This window comes from Diadema setosum, chromosome 8, assembly GCF_964275005.1.
Source record: "Diadema setosum chromosome 8, eeDiaSeto1, whole genome shotgun sequence".
Taxonomy (NCBI): domain Eukaryota; kingdom Metazoa; phylum Echinodermata; class Echinoidea; order Diadematoida; family Diadematidae; genus Diadema; species Diadema setosum.
This window is the reverse complement of record NC_092692.1, coordinates 16,006,507-16,029,683: the sequence shown is the minus strand read 5'-3', so window position 1 is coordinate 16,029,683 and position 23,177 is coordinate 16,006,507. Positions and strand designations below refer to the sequence as shown.

General features: G+C 40.8%; 1 protein-coding gene across 1 annotated transcript; it reads left to right on the top strand.

The window, feature by feature from the left end:
* Positions 1-420: 420 nt before the first annotated feature.
* LOC140231595 (uncharacterized) lies at positions 421-19,357 on the top strand. The gene is made up of 13 exons (XM_072311742.1): positions 421-480; positions 2,473-4,167; positions 7,378-7,508; positions 7,985-8,068; positions 8,633-8,769; positions 9,614-9,742; positions 10,604-10,713; positions 11,302-11,431; positions 12,770-13,201; positions 15,168-15,276; positions 16,800-16,912; positions 17,852-17,927; positions 18,505-19,357. The coding sequence occupies exons 2-13, from the start codon at positions 2,477-2,479 to the stop codon at positions 18,885-18,887; spliced, it is 3,525 nt and encodes a 1,174-aa protein (XP_072167843.1). The 5' UTR covers positions 421-480; positions 2,473-2,476; the 3' UTR covers positions 18,888-19,357.
* Positions 19,358-23,177: the final 3,820 nt, after the last annotated feature.

The following is a 23,177-nucleotide window of genomic DNA, read 5'->3' as shown; positions in this document are numbered from 1 at the left end:
AATAGCGAATAGCGAATAGCGAATAGCGAATAGCGAATAGCGAATAGCGAATACCGAATACTTCTATGTGAACGCAGCCTAAAATGAAATGAGTAGGCCTACACATTCACATGATTGGACAATGACGATTGCGTAATCGTGCAACGTCATTGACAAAAGAACCGTTTTCCTCATTTTGGTCTTATTTGGCTGAGGAGTTTATTTTTTCCCAGACTCAATTGCCTTTGAATAAACACCAGTGATAGGATCAGCAAATCTCAAAACATGACAAATTTTGCACTGCATAAACTAGTACATGCATCTGTAGGCCTTTGTGTATGTATTCGGACTCGGAAACAATTAGATTGAGCGGTTTGCTCTATTTCACGTCATGAGTTATTGGAGATTGTGCATTTAGAGATACCATACACATGTTGAGCGGAGAAAGAGGACAGTTCAAAGAACAAAGACTGGAATCATCTCTGCCGACAACACCACCAGGTATCACATTTATTACCTATTAAAATCTCTTCGAACATAGATAAGGACTTTTTACGTCTTGAGTGTTAAACATAGTTTTGATTTCCATGTCTGTTGAATATAGTTGCTGGAAGTTGTCCTGATAGATCGCGCTCTCTGTTATTTCAGTCCCATACGTGTCATTCGATGTAAGTAACATGTCTGCATTTTTAGGTGATTGTCCACACAGTGCACAATTGCCCATTCTTTGTCGCATTTTGTAAGTTGGTGGATCGTGGATTTAGCTAAAGCACTCTCTAAATATTCTTCAGATACTCTTGCATTGCTGCAAGGTGTACAATTTGTGCACTGTGTCACTGTCACGTCAGTAGGAAAAGATGAATCCTTTCTTCGTAGAGTTATGTTTGACATTTGTAAGTCATCACTTCAAATCACATGTAAAGTTTAAAATTTATTATTTGTTTAAATGCTTAGTTTAGTAGCCCTACACTAAATAGACCTAGGCCTAGACAGACGTCTAGTCTAGATCTTCACGAAATTATAAATCATAAGTTCTATCCCTTCTCTCACGTTAGACAGAGTAGGGGTCTAGTATAGTCTAGTAGGCACCCTTTAAAGTGAAACACCACTTGCACTTTAGCTGTCGTAGTCAAGAAAACAAAATCTTTTCAGACATTCAGAGTGTTCTTTTGCAAATATCTCTCCAACTGTTTTTAGATAGACACAATACTGTATACGCTGTTATTTTCGCGTACAGATATTTTTGCGATTGATGAGGTCGCAGACATTTTTGCGAGATGTTTTCGTGAATCGACGCCGATGCTTATGTTCAATGCTCTATTAACGAAGCACATGGAGACAATTTCGCGTGTTGTTAAATTTGCGATCCAACTGTGATTCGCAAAATTCGCGAACAATGATTTAACCCTCGCGAAAATAACAGCTTATACAGTAGATTCTAGATCTATATACCGTTTAGTGTGTGGAAATTCACATGATATTCACAGTCATGACAGACAGTTGACCTCACTTACTGTACCTCCAATCAATAGCTCATAGGGACTGAAGAATCCCACAATCTTCACAGTTCCCATGTGTAGAATTTGCTGTTACTAATTTGTTAATGTTCAAATGATGTCAGTAATGCTGACTGCTTGCATGTTTGTTACAGTAATAAGTTTATTACTCTTGAATGTGAAAAAAAAATTTGAATGGAAATGGACTCTCATTCGATCTTTCAGCATTGTTCAGTGTAACATTACATTCTGTAACAAACATAAAAAAAAAAGAAAAACAAGAAATGCGTGCAAGAGTTTCAGGATATGTGTGTACGTGTGACATGTCTGTAGACACTATACCCCCAGTACTAGATATGCAGTATGTGTTTGCTCACATGTTCATGTCACATGGAGAATACAGAGTGAGCACTTGCTTTCCCAATACTTTGCAGGGCATCATGCTGCCATAAGGGCTTAATGGGCAAGAGTGCTGCATGCATTTTGTGTACATGTAAACTGTATATTATGTACATTGCAGGTGTGAGGGGGTATTTTCATTACACACAGTGTGTAGGGTTGGAGGCAAGATCATTCCTTGAAGTATTTACAATCAAGTGTGAAAAGATTTTTCATGCTTTCTTTGCCCTCTTTGTGTGCGTAATCTTGGCATTTTTTCTTGTGTGTGTGTGTGTGTGTGTGTGTGTGAATAGCTGAGCAATATGGGGATTTTGCTTTGAGTGATGTGTGTGGGAAAAAAACACTAAGTTTAATATAGATGGGCCAGGAATTTCACATCAAGGTAACTGAACTTTGGGTAAGTTACTTCAACTTATGCATGTTTTAAGAAGTGGATTAACATACAAAAAATTAGGACTTCTTATTTTGCCATCGTTATTAGTGACATTTGGCCAATCTGATATTGAAGTATCACAATGAGGTTCAGTTGGCTGTACTTCATAATTCTGTGTAGTCACCAAGCGCCTGTAAAAGTTTCTTACTGCTTTTTTCAATACAGGCTCATGATGGACAGTACACCCGAGTTCCCCCATGTGGCCACGTCGCCTGGAGAGTTAAGTCCAGAGGCTGAGGAGGACACTCCCCAGACAGTATGCCCCATTGATCCACCCTTACCCACAGTCGATGATACACCGACAGTGGTCCCAGCACAGGAACCAACAACAGCAGAGCAGTTACAGCAAGCGTCAGGTGAGAATGAACAACTAGAGTCAGCCGATGATGTCTGCAAAGAAAGTGAGTTTCCACAAGTGGAGACCTCACCGCTACCACCAGCAGACGTGAACGTAGAAAGAGCTGATATACCACTTGAGGCAGAGGCAGATTCGACAGAGAGTGCTTGCCAAGATGAGGTTTCGCCAACAAGGGAGTCTGAAAGGAATTTCCAGGCTGAGTCAGAAGGTGTGCATCAAACTGGAGAAGATGAGGTTTCACCACTAGAGGAGTCTGAAAGTAATTTCCAGGCTGAGTCAGAAGGTGTGCATCAAACTGGAGAAGATGAGGTTTCACCACCAGAGGAGTCTGAAAGTAATTTCCAGGCTGAGTCAGAAGGTGTGCATCAATCTGGAGAAGTCACCACTACCAAGGAGGCTGAACATCCACAGAATGATAATGAGCTGGAATCGGCTGAAAACAACCAACTTGCAGATGAATTGAGAACAGAAGTGGACAGTGTCGGTGAAGGTGAAAAGCTCCAGAGCAGTGAGTGCATAGGACCTGTTGCAGTCACTCCCCATGAATCTGAGGACAAAGTGAGCGGAGGCGATGCATCAGAGTTGTGTTTAGACAGTGAGAAGAGTGAGATGCCAAGCAGTTCACCCAAGCCATCCGAGGACCCAGAAACTAATGCTGAGAAGACTCTGCAGCAGACAGGACCAATAGCAATGGATGTCCCTCAAGAGGAACTTGTATCAGATGAACCTAGTGAAATGGTACAGAGCTCTGAAGAAAAGCAAAACTTGCATGATGTTGATGTACACAGCACAAATGCAGAAGAAACTGATCCTGCAAATGTCACGGAGAGCAGAGATGATGACAAACCTATTCCAAGTTCTGAAGAGGGAGCTGATGAGTCTAAACCTACAATATGTGAAGAGGATGTAAGTACAGACCAAGCTGTCCATGTGAGTGAAGGAACAGCCAATATACCGGAAGTTGATGACTCACTCAGCGAGGGACCAGTAGCTGAGACTGGAGGGGAAGATAGGGGTGAGGAGACGGTTGATAGTACCACAGATGTTCAGAAAGAAACAACTCTGGATAATGGCGGTGATGTTGCTTTGACAACGGATGATACATCCAAAGATGATGATGCTGCTGCGGAAGAGACTCTGGAGCTGATGGACACCCAAATCCTGGAGAGCGATGACGGGAACACGCAGGACTCGTTTGCAGATCCGAGCGGCGGGGTCGAGAGAGGGCCCTGCAGCCGGGAGCAGACGATGAAGGAGGTGAAGGCCCTGGGTGGCCTGCCCTCCATGAGGCTCCACGACGAGTGCAGCATGGAGAGCTTCGTCTCCGCCAAGAGCAGCGAGTTTGACTACATGGACAGCCTCCAGGGGAGTCCCCTGCCGGTCAAGCGGGTCCGCGAGCTGATTGACGAGAGTCCCAGGGCCAGCCCCGTCCCTTCAAAGAGGTCAAGAGCCAGTTCCCCAGCATCGCGGGACACTGATGCTGGGATTCACAGTGACGATGAGTGAGTACTACATGTTTCCAGACTCAATATATCTATATTTCTTCATATTTATTGCAATGCACCATGAATCATGGCTTAACCCTAACTAGGCCGGGGGGGGGGGGGGGGGCCTCCAAGGCCCCCTTGACATTCCGCGCGATGTATCGCTAACGTGAAAAGCTATCGCCACGACGTTTCATGACTTTTTTCTGTTGAGTCTCCCGCATCTTTTGACACCAAATTTGTGATGCCCGGGCGCGCGGTTCCGAAGTTTCGCATAAATATGTACATGCATGTCAGACCAAAAATTGCTCAAAAACGTGAATTTGTGTATAATTTCAATGGAAACTGTGCTTACAGTCAAACTTCATAAAAGCATGATTATTTTGGGGTTTTATTGATTAAAATCAATTAATAACATATCTTCTGGTTCGGAACAATGTCGCAGACAAGTTTCATCGAAAAAACAATGAAAAACATAAAGTCGAAAAAACAAAGAAATACATAAGAAATTAAAAAAACAATAAAATACTTCAGAAATTTTTTCGGATAGCTCATTTTTTTTTCTTATATTTGCTTAGGACACTAAAAAGAATATTTACACAAAAAAATGTGCCCATTTCGAGCTTTATTTAGTGATTTATACCAAATTGTCCGATTTCATGCATCATTATGCATAAATTAGCATAATTTAGTATAAATGACAATTTTTTAAAAATATAACTTCGTAATACTTTAGATTACATCATAGGCAATGTGTGTGCCAATTTTCATCGCGATCACGTGGTCGACGGCTGGGATCTGGAGGGGGGCCTGGGAGGCCCCCCCCCCCCCCCCCCCCCCGGCTCTATGATCTACCTAAATAGCCCGGCCTAGTTAGGGTTAAAGTAGTAGTCGTGGGAGCTACCATTCCGTTCATTTTTTTTTTTTTTTTTGCAAATTAGCACAAAGACAATCATTGCATACAAGGTCAGGCCTCAAATTGACCGACGGCCACCGATGGCCATGGCCGTTGGTGCCCCTCTCGTTGGCTGCAATGCCTTTTTTTCCTTGATCAAAGTTACGGCCAAAAAAAATGTGCCCTTTTTCTTGTGGCCGTGGTCCCCTTTTAGAATGAAAGTTATTATTTATGACGTATAATATGCCCTTTCTCAAAGTCTACACTTTAATAAGCTTAGAACAACTTTCCTGATCTCAAATATCATACCTTCAGTTTACTCGCATCCCAATGTATCTGATTCAAACTCAAAGAATCTTTCCGAGATACGAGACGACGTGTATGTTCATGTACACCCGACCAGCTTTTACCGTTCCGACTGCCTCCGCAGCACAGCGGCCATAGAGTTACTAGCTAGGCAGCGGCGGGCCGGAGCAAGTGGTCGCAAGCCATGCTAAAAAATGCCAGGCCTGTTGGATGGCTGCAAGCATTGCCATCTCTCTCGCTCTGCATTCATGCCCGCATGCTCAAAGCAAAATGGCGCCGGAAGTGCTCCAAAGCGAGCGCGGCGTATGCGTTGAGAACGTTCTTTATCTTTTAGTGATCGTGAATTCTGTAATCTCATTGGTCAATCAACCACTTAAAGGCATAATTTACCATTTGCAGATGAAAGCATTAGTGCTATGAAATAGTTCTAAAATGTGAGTTAGGGATAGAAACAACCACTGTCAAAATTTGAATCCGTATAATCGATGTTAAGTGTTGTTAAATACACAAAATGTGAACAATAGTTATAATAAAAAATTTTCCAGACTAAACCGTATACAGTTACGGTTTATTGAGAAAAACCCTGATATCTCCTTATATTTTAGGTTTTACTGCAAATATTTCATATGGTAGGATGTTTTATGATACAACAGACCTACACATATGCATCAAATATGATATCTTGAAAATTTTTGAAATCACTGCTCCCAAAGGTAAACTGGACCTTTAATATGTCCCGTATTACGTGATATGACGTCATGATACTGTATTACACAGCCAGCTGCGCGTGTACCAAAGACGCTTGTAGGAAAGTGCGCGCTAATCCTGTGCAAAACAAATGGACAGCGCGCGGTCCTCAAGCGTATTGCGCACATAACCTGAGACCACTAGACGCTTGATAAACAACAGCAACTTATATCTATCTGGCTACTGCACTGCAGTATCTTATGGCGGTACATGTACGGTACGTATTTGTATGCGCGCATCGCATGCAGTAATCAGCTCGCGAAACGTAGGCCTAAGTCAACATGTCATGGCTGACAGCCGGCGATTTCAACATCATTCACGAGGGGAAATCAGCGAGAAGAAGGTTAGCACTTACACTAAAAGATAAAATCGTTACCCCCAGCTTGTTCTTACGAAATACGGGAAATATCTACGGTCTGGTGCCATATTCCATTCGGCCTTCGGCCTCATGGAATATGGACCAGACCGTAGATATTTGCCCGTATTTCGTGAACAAGCAGGGGATAACTAATAGTATTACAGAACCTACATCGTATTGCGTATGGCCTACTGCCCAACGTCGTCTGCTGCGGAGAGATCTTATGCGTACGTGCGCTGCTGGAGTGTAGCAGCACGGTCGATAGCATACAGCTCTATGGGGCATTCACATCATGTTAACACCCAACATGCCCTTTCCAATGTGGCCTTGGTGCCCCTCTGACTGACCTAAGAGCCCTTTGATGGTTGGCCTCTTGGAAAAAGTGCCCTTTTCTAAATGGCCTTGCCCCTCCAAAATCCTATTTCAAGGCCTGCAAGGTATTTTTGCTGCTGTTCTCTCAGCGTATGTTGATGTGGTCCTTGGAGCTGTTTATCTATAAAGTGATCAAAAAGCAAAAGTATCCTTTGAAACAAAGAATCTTTTCTCTCTGTTCCATCCATAGCTATCGATACTGAAATAGTTTTGTAATAAACCCTTTTTTTAAAGGTATTTTGCTCTCATATTGCGTGAGATACTTTGTGACAAGCAGGTCAGTAGTCTAGTCAGTTGTGACAATTAATGATATTCAAAATTCTTGAGTCAATTTCAAGCACCTTCAGGATATTGTGTACCTCTTGTTTCAGAATGAATAGTTCAAGAAAGTTCAAGTGAGTTTGGTATTGTTCACTTTGCAGTTTACTAACTGCTTGACTTATCAAACTACAGATGTATCATGGTGTCTACACTTGTCTCATCATATTAGGACTGCCTTTATTACTTGAAGAGAGTAATTGCTACATATGGTGGTGTATTTACATTGCAGCCTGGGCCAATTTCCAGCAGAGAATGTGTTTGAATACCAGTGGCCCCAGGATGGCTCTGGTGACTACTACTTTGTCCAGGAACAAATCAGCGAGTTTCTTGGAGTCAAGTCCTTCAAGAGAAAATACCCAGGTGAGGTTTCACTGGGCAAATCTCCTTTGCTCCAGCCTTTGTTCTTGATATTTTTTCTTGATTACAAAGATACAGATTATGTGTGTGGAGGAGCATATGATTTATGTTGATGTGAGGATGCTCAATTTTACCTGGACCCCTTTCAAGTCAAACATTGCAAGATGCTATCCTGAGTGGTTCCATGACGTTTGCTCCTGTAACATTTGCTCCCATGAAATATATGCAAGCTATAGTGAAGCTAACCATAAATTCTACCCACAAACATAATCCTAACCCTAATCCTCTAATGAAACTAAACCTAAAACACCATCACAACCCTAACCCTAAGTCCTTGGAGAAAACAAGACTGGAGCAATTGTCGCAGGAGCAAATGTCATGTCACCATCCTGAGTAGACAATGAAACACCTTTCAGTCTGCCCAAGAAGTACAACATTAATTGATGACTACAATGTATGAATCGTACTCACTCTGGCAGATCTGGAGAGACGGACCATGGAAATCAAGGAAAAGGAATTCCTGTTGGAAAGGGGCGTGGTCACAGAAGAGCAAGTCACCCTTGGTAAGGTCCCTTCGTTTGACAAGTAACATGGTGTACATGTATATATCAAGTAGTATATACACAATGTACATGTATTGCTGTCATTAAAGCATATCCTTAGGTAAGGTCCCTACATCTGACAAGATATGTAATTATTTCTAGTATATGGTGGTGTCATCAAAATGCATTTGTATGACAAAGTACTTAGACATGTATGACTTTGGAGCCATTTTTTTGCATTAACAACACACATTTTCTTTTTTTTTTTTAATTCACCACACTATGTATAGACAGCATAGTAAGCTTTGTCCAGCTTTACTTTATTTCTGAACTCAAATAACAGGGGTGAGTAAGAGCAATAACAGATCATAAGTTCACTTGATATTCTCTGTTCCCGTGATATTATACGGAGCCAATGGAGAAATGATTCCCATCAATTTTACTTTTAGTATGGTCTATAGCAAACTTCGTAAATTTTTATTTGAGTCCCACATTTGTACCAGTTTTAGAATGAATGCATGGGCATTTTTGTAATGTGGCACATTTTCGAATGAGAGTGTTAATGTGTATTTTTGTACTTGGCAGGTCTGACTGCCCTAAGAGGGGAGGAGGTGTACGACTTGATGATGAAGGACTACCCAAACAGGTACTCGGAATATGCCAGGGTCATCCAGGAGAAGCAGAGACAGAACATCAGCAACAGGCACAAGGGATATGGAGTGGTAAGTGGGCGTGTCTCCGCTTTACTCGGCATGCCATTAGATTAATGCCAGCCCAGCATTTGCACCGTAACCCTTTGCATGCTTTGAGTGCAGTTGGCACAGATAACCCCATAGCGTTATACACAGTGTCCAAAGACCCCAGCACAGAAGGGGTTAAAGGGATTGTATAGTTTTGGTTGAGACCTTACCTCGGGTTTCTAACATTTTGGGGTGAGATTACGAGAAACTTCTTATGAAATATGAAAGAATGTAATTCCAAAAGGAATTCAGTGTTCAATGTTAATGAAAATTGGTTTGAAATGGCTGAGATATCCAAACAGAGCAATTCCAGTAAAATGTGGGACCCATCTTTCATTACGATCGCTTTGTTTTACTTTATTTTTTGATGTCTCAGCCATTCCAAAACCGATTTTCATCAAATAAACTTTGAATTCCTCTTAGAAAGCTACGCTCTGTACTATTTTACATACGGTTTCTTGATATCTCGCAAAAAGTTAAAAGCCCAATTCTCACCTTTACCAATACTGTACCATCCCTTTAACCTATGTATTCATTGCTACTTACATCAGGGCACTGGTATTGAGGGTTGCCAGGTGGAGTGGATAATGCCTCATGTAGACCATGAAACTGTACTCTCTATTTGTTGTGTGAGACCAGCAGAGGACAGGGACATTTCTCTGTCCTTCACAATCAGATAATCCTGATAGATCAGAATGTTCGACATTGTTTTTTTTTTAATAATTATACACTAATTTACCAACTTCAGATTCGTATGAACATCACATCCTTTTTTTTTTCCTCTCTCTCTCTCTCTCTCTCTCGCACCCCATCACTATCCCATCAGCCCGCAGTGGATGCCAGTAAGATCAAGGAGTACATCAAGAAGGCTGCGAGGCAGGCGGCAGACTTCAATGCTGCCCTCATGAGGGAGAAACGGGAAGACAGACAGTACTACTTTGATCTCCAGACGATGGTGAGGAACTTAAATACCCCCTCTCTATCACTAGCCACATATAACGCTCTTAAACTCTTTACAACCCCCAATGTTTCCCCTTACAATGTCAGTCTTCACTTGCTGAAAGAAGCAGTGATTTCGTACATTTTTGTGTGGGTCTGAACAAATTGATCATCCATTTTTTGGAGAGTGAATTTCAGAGTCTGGTTATACAAATCAAATTGAACCAGAAATGTGAACAAATAGGGTGATACTAATCAAACTTAACTAGTGAGGTGAATGATTAGGGTGATGCAAATCAAACCGAACTAGTGAGGTGAACGAGTAGAGTGATAGAAATCAAATTGAACTGAACTGAACTGAACTGAACAAGGAAGGTATCAATCCTGCAAGAAAAGACAGAGAAGGCATTTTTATTTTCACTCATCCCCCTCCACACACACATATACACACACACTCTCTCCCACATGTGCACATGAGAGTGACAGTAAGTATGTTTGGTTCAGAGGTTAATGAGTTAAGCAACAAAGCAGCCTTGAAACTGTTTGTGGTAGGCTGTAAAATGTGATGATTTATTGAGAAAGCTGATTGTAGCATTAGGTTCTAATTTATTAGATGATACATACTTGATAATAGGCAATAGTGATAATAAAATGACAAAGGTTTTTGTCTCATTCTATCACTTGATCAATGTTGCCATTGTTGCTGTTAATATTTTCATCATTAAAAATCAAACGACTTCATTTTCAAAATGTTTGCTATCCTGCCCTGTGTGAAGTATTGTGTAGGAAAAGGCTGTTCTATACACTATACCACGGTGTTTGTTCTTTCATTGATTCGTATCCAATGCGATACGATTTTCATCGTAAATATCCACAGCAAATCCACATGCCTCAGTCCAGGATGAAGAAGCTGACCAAAGAACTGACCAAGATTGATGCCTACCCTGTAGCGGTCATCCCAGGACAGTACCAGGACTACTGTAGATAGTTAGTCTTCTTCTTTCTTAACTCTTTTCAGTGCTCTGCACACTTTTGTCACTTTGAAACATTGTGCACCAAGGCTATGGTATGGCAGTATCAGCAAAGGAGAAGTCATTCAGAAGCCTGTAGAACTTCCCCTGAAATTTTGCCTCGAGATGAGAAATAGTGTGAGCCTATCAGTGAGCCTAACAGTGACAGATTATGATCAGATTTTGATTTTGGTTTAGAACCGAAGTGTTGATATTTTCATATCAACCGATCTTCAATATCTGTCAGTGACTTTATGTATAAAAGCCTTTCAAGAATGTTATGGTAGAGAGAGGAACATCAGAAAGTTTATTGTTTCTAGTGTATTGAAAAAATGTTCATCCTACAAAAATATTCCTTGTAACAAAAGTAATTGAAAGAAGCTGTGTTTGACTTCACTGCTTCTGTGACTCACTTTGCATCCATATTTTTATTTGCAAGAACATTAAAAAATGATAAACTTGCACTGCATATGCAGTGGCTGATCGACTGAAATTTTTCTCTTCATGAGGTATCAATGTTAAACTACTGATGGATTTCCATTGTAATTTTCCCATTTGCTTCTAGCTACTCGTCAGACGAGCTGCGCTACCTGCCCCTGAACACCGCCATCTACGGTCCGATGTCCATCCGGAGAGAGACGGACTACGGACCGGAGGTTGAGGAGGGGGATGGAGAGGACCAGGAGCACATCTCGGTATTAAAGGAGATCTTCCAATGATTGTTGGTTCCATCTTGTTGATACATAGAGAACCACATGGATTGTGTGTCGAGCTTGTGGTATTACGAAAAGGCAGATGTAAAGGATTAAAGGAATGGTATAGTATTGGTGGAGATGAGGATTGGGCTTTTAATATTTTGCAAGATACCATGAAACCAGTTATGAAAATAGTACAGACCATACCATTCTAAGAGGAATTCAAAGGTTTTTTTTTTTTTTTAATGAAGATTGGTTTTGGAATGGATGAGACATCTAAAAAAAGTAAAACAAAGCGATCATAATAAAACTTGGTCCCACCTTTTATTACAATTGCTCTGTTTGGGATATCTCAGCCATTTCAAAGCCAGTTTTCATCAAATAAACATTTAATCCATCTTGGAATTATGTGCTCTTTCATATTTCATTAGAGATTTCTCATATCTCACCAAAAATGTAGGAAACCTGAATTAGGTCTCAACCAAAACTATATGTTCTCTTTAAGGTATACAATAGCTAAGGGGGAGAAATAATTGGAAGAGTTCATGCTATTAGTGCACTGCAAATTGCTTGTTTCTGGAAAATATTAATGATTTTTATTCATTTAATGTGTGGTGGTCGTAGCATGATTTTATGAGGTTTGCCACTTTGTAAGCAGAAGAACTTAAAACTGTAAACCTATATATATATATTTTTTTAAATGTGGCGATGAAGTTGTGATATTTGTTAGGAATTTTGTTGGAGATATGGAAAGGCATGGGAGAGCCCTTGGAATCGTACATGTGCAATTACTGTATCTATGCGCCAAGAGCCACTGTCAAAAATAGGTATAAGAAGAATTCCCAGTGTCCCTGTGTCAGGATTCTTGCCGCTTGTGCTGCTGCTGATGTTGGAATTATTTTCTGCCATTTATCATTGTGCAACCATTGTATGTTGACCCGAAAGCAAGGTTTGGATTTTGAAAAGAAGACCACTTTCGAATAGATGATGCTTGTGTTGAGTTGTATTTATTGCAACTGAGTGACATATTGCCCTTCTTAGATGTAAATAAGCACCGATTATTCAGTGTGTGGACTAATAGCCATTATAAAAATTATGAGCAAACATTTCTCACCCGAGTACAATATGCCCATGATTTTTATTATTACAGTTTCTCTAAACAATGAATAATCGAGGCTTATTTATGTTGCTAAAGGGCACTTTGTCAGTCAGTTGCAATTTAGACCGCTATTAGTTGCATAGAAAATAAGATGAGGGTAGAGACTAGATCATTGTGTGCAATGCAGAAATCATGCATTTTTTCTCTTTCTCTTTTTTTTTTCCTCTCCCGCCTGGCAGGACATCACCCAGCTGGATGATCTGATAGCAGGAAGAGACAAAGCTCCCAATGATGCACCAGGGGACAGCGGATCGCAGCAACCTCAGGAAGGCCAGGAACAGATGCAGACACTAAACCAGAACCCCCAGCCACTACCGCCACCGCCACCGCCACCACCACAGCAGAAAGACCAGCATCAGCTGCAGCTGCAACAACAGGGTCAGCCCCCTTCCCAGCAGGTCCAGCAGCTGCAGCAACAGACCCCAAATGGCGGTCCCCAGCCCCACCCCCAGCAGCCCATGCGGGCACCTGGTGCGGGGCCGTCCGGGCCGGTGGTGGTCCCGCCGGGGCCCGCATCCAGTGGGGATGAGAGTGACGTGGTGAGGGTGCCGGGACCGGAGGCCCTGCAGCTGAGCATGGAGGCTGTGGTGCCCATCACACAGCCGTATCAGGTGAGCACAAATAATTACTTCAGCCTCATGACAAGATTCTGTGCACAAATTCAACTGTCTCGATTAGTTCCTCAGTACTTTGAGTGCAAATCAAAGAAGAAATGAGGTTAAGATACAGTATTCATCGCATAATCGGGACAGGTTGGGAGTAGCAAACACGCCCCTTTAAGCAGGGTGCCCGATTTCGCGATGAGCACTCACCATACACTAACGGCATACAACATGTACATGTAGTGCACACACACACACACATACTGACGTACTGTACATGTACATGAATACACAGCCACGCTACCCCTCGGCGTGACCCTCTAGCTCTCCCTGCACATGGCTTTGCTTATATGTAGGGGAGAAGAATGTTCGCGAAAGCATGTGTTTCGCAATGGCATGGATACTTATACACGGTGCTTTCGTGGCTATGCATGTATGTGTACTGGATGGACGGAGGTCAAAACACACCAGTCCGAAGCTTGCTATGTAAGTTCGATGTAAACGACAACTGATAGGGAATCTTTGAAATATTGTTGTGGTATTTTTGTAGATTTTTTGTGTAAAATATCAACAAAATCAAAGATCGCTTGAAGAAAAATTGTCCCATTTATCAGAGGTCCCCGCCCGATTATCCAGTGAAAATAACATGCATTGGAAATGTTTCTGGGAAGCGTATGTCATTTAAGCGAGGTTCCCGATTATCAGATGCCCGATTATGCGATGAATACTGTAATACTACTGCCTTGATGATGTAAATTCAGTCAAACTCTATCATTTCCTTCAGACATGTTTAGAAATTCAACAATATGACATTCACTGATGAAATCAAAACTATCAGAGTTGTTGCACTTTATGAAATTCACACAGAGCCCAATCCTACATGTTTATCACATCTCATGTGTTGTACAAAGTTTGGAGTCTGCAGGCATCATGTGTCCATCAGGGTGTCTGTGTGTATTGTAGCCAACGTATCGTGGTGTGTATGATGATATTGATCATCATGATATGATGATATGATGATATATGATGATATTGATCATCATCTTCTCCGTTATCCTTCTTCGCTTTACTTCCCGTGACTGTTAAAGGGAAGGTAAACCCAAAGAGCAATGTGGATTGAGTGAAAGCAGCAACATTAGTAGAACACATCAGTGAAAGTTTGAGAAAAATCGGACAATCGATGCAAAAGTTATGAATTTTTAAAGTTTTGGTGTTGGAACCGCTGGATGAGGAGACTACTAGAGGATATGACGTATGAGAGGACAACAATACAAAGAAAATAATTATAAAGGATATTCAACAAAAATTCACTTTTCTAGAATTATGAAAGAGCAGTGGACCAACCGCTTTCAGAAAGCAGGGGGAATAATTGCTACCCTTAACATATGTCAATATCAAGTTGATGGAATTTGTAATTTTCATGAAAAATGGATTTTTGTAGTATTTTCTTTATATTTTCTTGATATTGTAGTCCACTCATACGTCATAACCTCTAGTAGTCTCCTCATCCAGCGGTTCCAACACCAAAACTTTAAAAATTCATAACTGTTGCATCGATTGTCCGATTTTCTTCAAACTTTCACTGATGTGTTCTACTAATGTTGCTGCTTTCACTCAATCCACATTGTTCTTGGGGTTTATCTTCCCTTTAAATAATCAGCTCTTATAGTGTTTTAATTGTAAATGATTCCACGTAGGGTGGCTCCGTCAGTGAGTTAGACAGCGTTGTTTCCGGGAAAATCCCGAATCAAAAATGGATGATGGATGGATGGATGAATTGATGGATGGATGATTCCATATGAAGAAGTATCATGACGTCCAAAGTGAGGAGATGAGTAAATTTTATGCACATTAGAACATTTAGCCTTTAATTTCTTGTTTAAATTCTCATGTTAAAGACCGAAAACACATAAATGCATTTATTTTTCTCTGTCTTCCCTCCCTTCGCAATATTCTAATAATCTCTGGCTTGCAGCCCAAGGACCTTCCTGATGCCATCTGCGGTTTGTGTCTGAAGGATCGCCATGCCAACACAAAGGGCGTACCGGAGGAGCTGGTTCATTGCTCCCAGTGTGATAACAGTGGTAGGTTAAAGGAAGAGTGTGGATTCTTTACTCCACTCTGTACATAATGATATTCACACTTTTAAATCATTAATTCAGTTGTATATTCATGATATGCTTCAAATTTGAACTACCCATCTTATTCAGTAGTAGCAATTTTACCTATGCTCACTTTCGTTTTTTTTTTTCTTTGTATTGTAAGATCTCTTAAGTGATTGTTAAATGTTATTGATCAGTGTACAGCAACACCTGCATTTCAGCCTTGGACTGTGAAAGGATGCTCTGCAGTGTAATTATTAATGTATGTCTGCCTAATTGACATATAAATGCTTTTAAATTTTTGAATAAATATATACCATTACCAAAAAAAAAAAAACAAGCAGAAAACAAAAAAACAAATCTCGCTTGTAGGATATGGCCATGGAATTAAGAATAACAACCACATAGATAGCAAATAAGAGTGAATATAGAGGTACATAATGAATGACTTTAAAGAAAAACAACGCCGATGCTAATTCCCTTGACTGCTTGTGGTGATGAGAATTGTGTTGCCATGGGCAACAGAGGACAAAGATGATGATGGTTTACGCAAGAAGGGAAGATGACGTGAGTGACGATTACAAAAATTCTGGTGGTGTCCCGTGAAAGGCAAGAGGATTTTCCATTCAATAAACTGAGGATGTTTGTCAGCTGAAGAAACACAAATTAACCTTTACTGTGGCTTCTTTTCTAATAAGCTCAGATGCAATTAACCTTTACTGTGGCTTATTTTCTAATAAGCTCAGATGCCACAAATTTCTCTTGTCAATACACATATTTTTGTCTATATCGTCTGTGTCATACAGCCATGGTCCTCTGAGCACTATGTGTGCATTGTTTCACAGAAGTTGGTTTGTCAAAGTTTACCATATGGCAAAAATGGCTCATTGTTTTATTATTGCTAGGGATATTTGTACAGTTTACTCATAAAGAGGAATTGTATGTGTTTGTTTTATGCATTACTTGTGCGAATGTCATTTAACACTTTTGTCATATAGCCTGTAATTTGACTGTGATATGATTCTATGAGCCAGAGAAAAAAGAAAATGTCTATGAATGTGCAATGTATATCTAATAAAATAATGTGAATTAGCCTAATGCAAATATATATGCTAGCTGGGACAGCTGTGACCAAATACTTTGTAACACAAAAAGGAGGAAGAGTAAGTTTGCTAAGTAAATTATCTGTCTGGCCAAAGTAAAGACTAGTTTGTCTTCACCAGATACTGTAAAAACGATATTTTCGCGACATGAAATTTTTGCAAATTGGAGCCGACAGCCTCTTCCGCTGCATGAAATTTTTGTGAGTTGCCTCTAACATTCAATGCATACAGTGTGGACAAGTACTTTTGCATGCATTTTAATTTCGCGAATCATGGATCTCGCGAAATTCACGAAATTGAGATGCACGCGAACATTCCTCGTTTTACAGTAAACCTTTTCAAATGCCATGCTGATGTGCTCTTACAGAACATACAAATGCCATTTGTATTCTATCCGCCCAGGTCACCCCTCGTGCCTGGAGATGAATGATGAGCTGGTGAAGACCATCAAAACCTACCCCTGGCAGTGTATGGAATGCAAAACATGCTCCCAGTGCGGTGACCCAACACATGAGGTAGGTCCTGACCTCTGATGCCTGGGCAATGCCTGCCAAGGCAATGCCTGCCAACTGTGGATAAAACTTTTTTACACACCTCTTCAACTGGTGCTCAGAAGTTGAAATATGAGAAGGTTCGGGTATCTTGGTCAGCTGTTGATAAGTTTTATTCAGGTAGTTCCTTTCATGTCATGGAAAGCAGTGTTAATATTGAGTTACCACTTGTATTACCTGTGCAACTGTGCATTATGTTGGCACATGCATGGTGCCTATTTTCAAATTTGTTTTATATGGTTCTGACTTTGATACAATTTAGAAAGTCGTATCAGGGAAAATCATGAAGAATATGGTATAGCAAGGCAAATGGCTCTTTTGATTGCGAGTTTAACAGGCTAACTGCAGCTATCCCATCATAACAAAAAAGGGGGGGAGGCACAGAAAGGGGTAAATGGTAGAAAAAATTTATTAATTGATGGATAGACAGATAGATAGATAGATAGATAGATACACTGTAGATAGATGGATAGATAGACAGATAGCTAGATAGATAGATACACTGTAGATAGATGGATAGATAGATTATTAAATGGATAGATAGATAGGTATGTAGATAATTAGATAGATGATAGATAGATGAACTGATTGATGATTGATGGATGGATGGATGGATTGATTGATTGATTGATTGATTGATTGATTGATTGATCGATTGATTGATTGATTGATAGGCAGAAAGTGATAGAAACCAGAGACAGTATCAACAGAATAGATAGGCCAAACATATCAGATATACCAGCTTGACAACGCAACAAGTCTGCAGTAGCAAAACCTCACCTTCTTTCAATGAGTAATTGATGCTGAGTGTAGCTCTGAGCATAGCTTCAACACTTTTCCACCACAACTAAGTGCGAACAGTGAATATTCAACTTACACATGTACTTATCTTCCCCTGTTTAGGACAAGATGATGTTCTGTGATAAGTGCGACCGGGGCTACCACACATTCTGCGTGGGACTCACGGACATACCCACAGGTAGGAGGCATCAATCTACATTCATTGATCTGTCCAACTGCCCAAGGTTTTGATCTATTACATGATAGTCTTTCCTCAAGACATCCCTACACCTCTGAGATGATCAATGGACGCTGTGCTCTAAATCTATGTATTGTGCTTTAAGTGCAAGAACACACACACACACACAAAAAAAAAACAATGAAAGGAAAACAAAACAAAACAAAAGAACTGCAGGGAATCCTTGTTACATGTGGAACTGAGTGTTACTTCATCACTTTTTTTTTTGTGGTCAAAATTGGTATGAATGACTGCCTTGAAGCTGCACCTATGGCATTACAGGCAGCATTCAGGTGGCATTCAGGTGCTTTCAATATCCTATGGAGTTATATTGTCAGAGTATGATGTGCTGGTACGACTGTCAAAGCATACCGTAATTTTTGTGTTTTGTTTTGTGAGATTTTCGTCTCCTGCACTTTGTCTTGACAGTGTAGATGTATTGTATTTTGTTCATCAACATAGAGCATGCTCAGGCATGCAAATGTTGATGGTATTTTACCGCACCAAACTAAAATTTGCAATCCTTTTCTCTCCCCAGGTCTTTGGTTGTGTCCAAGTTGTTCTTCGGGGGGTGGCATCCCTCCCCCAGTGCCCCCTGCCAACCCCATCCCAGTCCCCATACCGGTACCTGCTGGCCTTCCTCCGGCCCCTCTACCCATCCCCGTCCCCACAAGCCTGCCACCACAGCTGCCACAAAGCCAACAACTCCAGCAACTGCCCATGCAAGAACATCCGCCTGCAACACTGCTGCCGCAGCCACCACAGCCGCCACAACAGCCACCACAGCCACATCCACAACTACAGGCACCACTGCCGCCACAGCAGCAGCAACAGCAGCAACAGGTGTTACAAGCCCCCCAGCCTTCCACACCATTCCAAGAGCCAGCCCTGGGCAGCAAGAGGAAAAGCACCAAGCGGTAGCCACTCCCAGCAACTCAGCAACAACCCACACAACATTCATGACACCCTTTCCCATAGACGTGTATCTCGCTTAATGCATACCCGTCTGGCCATGTGCTCAGCTACAAGTACCGCCAACCTGGCAGATAACCACTTAAAATTCATTGTGTCTAACGATACACTGCTCCCGATGCCGTTGGACACAATCTCGTGCAGGAACATTGAGGTTGTGTTACAAACTAATCAGCACTCGGGGGAAATAGACCGTTTCTGTAATGTATTACAATTTATGGATATTTCTTTTTCTACAGCCTAGTAACGAAACATATCATTCACCTACTCCCCCCCATTGCGTTCCACAGGCAGGAATTCACTTAGTTGTTGCTATGGTAGGTAGGGCAAGCCTCCGACAAGCTTTGTGGTTGTTCAGGGCAACTTTTGTGAACAAAGCATGCATGAAATCTGAATACATTACAGCACTGGTTTATTTGATGCCGAAGTGTGTGTGTGTGTGGGGGGGGGGGGGGAGGGGGAGGGGGGATGGGGGAACCTTTGCCTGCTTTGCCCAATTTAGTTTAGTGCCTTGTCTCATTTAGCAAGTTTGTGAATCATTCATGAGATCATAGCTGCCTGGAATATTTAAATGTGGCGCATCATGGGGCTGCCTCTACAAGAAGCCAAGACCCATATATACTTGATCAAATCTCCTAAATCACAGAAATGAAGTATGTTAATTGCTAGAACAGCTGTCAGGAATGCCTTGAATCATGGCTACAACTAGTACATACATACATACATACATTCACACAGACAAACCAGGGAGGTGTAAGAAAAGGAGAGACAACTCCCTCGTAATTCGTGCAAACACATGTTTGGGTTCAAAGCGTTACAATGGGATGTCTAGCATTCAACTATACGCTTTGAAGTCATGCTCTACACCGCTTTAGTTGCAAGGCGAAGTTCGGAGACGAAAAACGCATTTCACCTTTCTTTGAATTACAAGCTTTATTTCCCCGTGAAATTTTAAATCGAATACTCGAATTGATTAAGAGTAGTTTAGGAAAGAATTCAATATTATGAACATGTATCTCTAGTTTCTTCGTAATGCGCAAATCGAAATAAAATGAAAATCAGGCCCTCTTAAAAACCTAATATTTTTCTATAATGCGCACATTTCCGCATGTTAGTTTTCTATCCTTTAATCTGGGATATTTTGATCTTTCAAATAAAGTACTCTGCTAAAGCGTGCTCCAGCGTGCTTTTAAACTATTTGCTGTTAAAATTGTCAGTTTTACACTGCATTTTGATTCGCTGCTCCAATTCAAGGTACACAAATTCATTGTTGCCATAGATAGATATGAGAGCGCTAGTCCCGATTATTGATGCTCTCTTTTGTCAAAGCACCTGATTTCCACCTGTAGTTAAGCGCATAACTTCTCGGCGGTGCCGCGCATCCTTCAAAGGAGAGCAGGAGTTGTCTCTCCTTTTCTTACACCTCCCTGGACAAACATACATGCATACATCACCCTCCAGTATTGATCCTTATACTGCTACTATCGTATTGGGTCTTCCCCATTCTTTATGTAGATTATTTTTGTAGCTCCTCTGAATGTACAATGTTGCCATATCAGAAGTAATCCATGTGGTATTGTGTCTGTTGCTATAGGAAGTGCATACAAGATTATTTATTGTACATTATTGTGCGAGGAAATTGACCCGTGGCTCTATGATAATAAGTTGAGATCTTTTGTTGATTTTGTCTGCTGCTGTTTTGTTTTGTTTTTTGTTTTTTTGTGTGTTTTTTTTTTGGGGGGGGGGGGGAAGGGGGTCGGCTGGCCCTTTGGTGGGGGAGGTATGGTTCATACAATTGTTTTAGAATTTGTCAAAGAAAGTCAGATATAATTTTTGTGTTCATCAAACATAGCTGACTCTGCAAAGGAGAACCCCAAACCATGCTCCACATTGCCTTGAATAAACAAGAGTGACATCCAACAGAGGAAATGGTGGAAGTTTCATTAAACTCAAACATGAGATGAGAGAGTTTCTGCACCGCAATGACATTGGTTGCAATCTCTAATGATAAGTAGGTGAATTAATGATATCATTATTTCACAAAATTATCCCTGAGTATTCTGTTGTAATTAGATTTTTTTTTTCTCTCAGTGCCATAATATAGGATGAATTTCATCCTTCCCATGAAGTTGTTGTAGGGTTGAAATTACTTAGCAGTGATGACTTTTATGCAGAAATGGCTAACAGTTGCTAAGTGAGCAAACAAAACTTTACTTTCACAATTTCTTTTTGTGCAAAACAACTGGATGGTTGTAAGGCAATACCATGAACATCGCCAAGTCTAATTTGCTTAATACCGTGTATGTATTTGCAGCCAACCTCACGAGAACATTTAAAAACTTTACTTTCAAAACGTTCTCGTATAATTTCCACCATTCTGTTTGTTTAGTCATGTCGGCTTGAACACAAAGTGCTTGCTCACTTCACTGTTATGTGGTTTATATCAAATTATGGCTGGCTGAATGTCTTGATCCAACATGTTGATGGTTTAATAGTCTGTTGCTGCTGCACATTCATCTATGTCAAAGTTCAAGACAACTTTGCTCCCCCCCCCCCCCATGGCGTGCACATTGCATGGCCACACTCTGCTATACACCACATTTTTCATATTTCAGTAGCTTTTCTTCATGCTCCTACTACTCTGCAAACTACACACTGTGTATAAGCAGAGCTGCCAAGTCTCCTTGATTCTGCAGGAGTCTCCCTGAAAATGTCAAAATCTGTTCATGTCTGAATAAGAGAATATTAAAATCTCCCTGATTTCGTCTGTTGAGAATGATAAGGGCATTAAGTTGCCACAAAACCCATAGTGTTCAAGACAAATTAACGCCCTTCTCATTCTCAACAGACGATTTGGGAATTATTTTCACCCATTAAAATGCATGTAACACAGAGATATATCCCTTTGATTTGGCTGTGGGAATGTTGGCAGACCCATTAAAATGCATGTAAATCCTTGCATCTGATTGGCTGAGAGCAAATTTGTCATAGAAATGTGGCAGTTGTCACTGATAACAAGTTTTTTTAACAGGTTTTTATGGAGGTGATCTGGCTATCCACTGAATTACAATTCATCTTGTGCCACATTTCCTGATCTCTTTGCAACCTACCAAAACCAACTAGTGTGTAATGTATAGAAGCAAGCCTGTGTTGTGTCGAAAGTAGTCCACTGCCTGGACTGTTTTGTGTGATCATTTACCGCGCACACACCGCTACAACACGCGTATGCCCCACCGTACGCTTGTGTATTAATTTACCGCGCACGCACATATCTCGACCAATCGGGCGTACAGGTTTGTGGGCATCGAGCGGTTACAGGAGATAGCGCGATAAGCTATGGAGCGGCGCACCGAGGTGGATGCGTAATGATAAAAAACGTCCAGAATCTGGACTGTGGAAAGTAGCCAATATTGTTAATTGAAATGTAAATATCATGTATATAAAACAACTTCCATGGAAGACTGAGACGTGACTGTTCTGACCCTGTCATTCAAAGTGGAATGTCTACGCTTCATTCCCTTGCAAGTGTGTGTCAGCAAAAGTAACAAAGTGAAAATGTGATCTTCATTGTGTTTAAAGTTTTGTTAGCTGTTGAAAGCTGTCGGAATAAATGCGAAGGCCGATAGTATGGCTGCCACAAAGACACAAATAAAATGCATCAATAGGTTTGTATTGTCAGTTGTGGTGTACATGCTGTTAATCAACAATCTCAAATATTTGCAGTAGTGCTTGGTGTTGGGTGTTATCTCCTTTCACCCAACCCCCCCCCCCCCAAAAAAAAAAAAAAAAAAAACAAAAACAAAACAAAAAACAGAAACAAAAACACAAAAAACATAAAGAAAAGTGGTAAAAGGAGCTCCTTCAATGCCAGTAAGAATCTTGAGTACTGAATTTATCCATTACTTTACCATACCACTTCATAAGCACTGTGACACCACACAAACTGACACAATACACCACAAACTCTTGACACTAACACATTACACTGAATAATTGTACATGTATTTTGTTTTCAAAGTCATTATTTTATTTTCATATCATCTATTGAATATTTTTCATATCCACACTGTTAAAAGCATAATCATCAAGTACATGTTCAATAATGGACTACTTGCATTTATCATAATATGCACATTTCATTTTTTTTTCACACATACAAAAAATATGGTAATTTCTTATTGCTTTTCTGCAAGTCAAAGAATTGCTGCTTGATATTAGACTAAGAAAAAAAAAGAAGAG

Excerpts from the sequence above, each read along its gene's own strand:
- LOC140231595 (XM_072311742.1), top strand. The coding sequence starts at position 2,477 with ATGATGGACAGTACACCCGAGTTCCCCCATGTGGCCACGTCGCCTGGA. Across the intron at positions 9,743-10,603 it reads ACTTTGATCTCCAGACGATG|CAAATCCACATGCCTCAGTC; the intron begins GTGAGGAACTTA and ends AAATATCCACAG. Across the intron at positions 13,202-15,167 it reads CCATCACACAGCCGTATCAG|CCCAAGGACCTTCCTGATGC; the intron begins GTGAGCACAAAT and ends TCTGGCTTGCAG.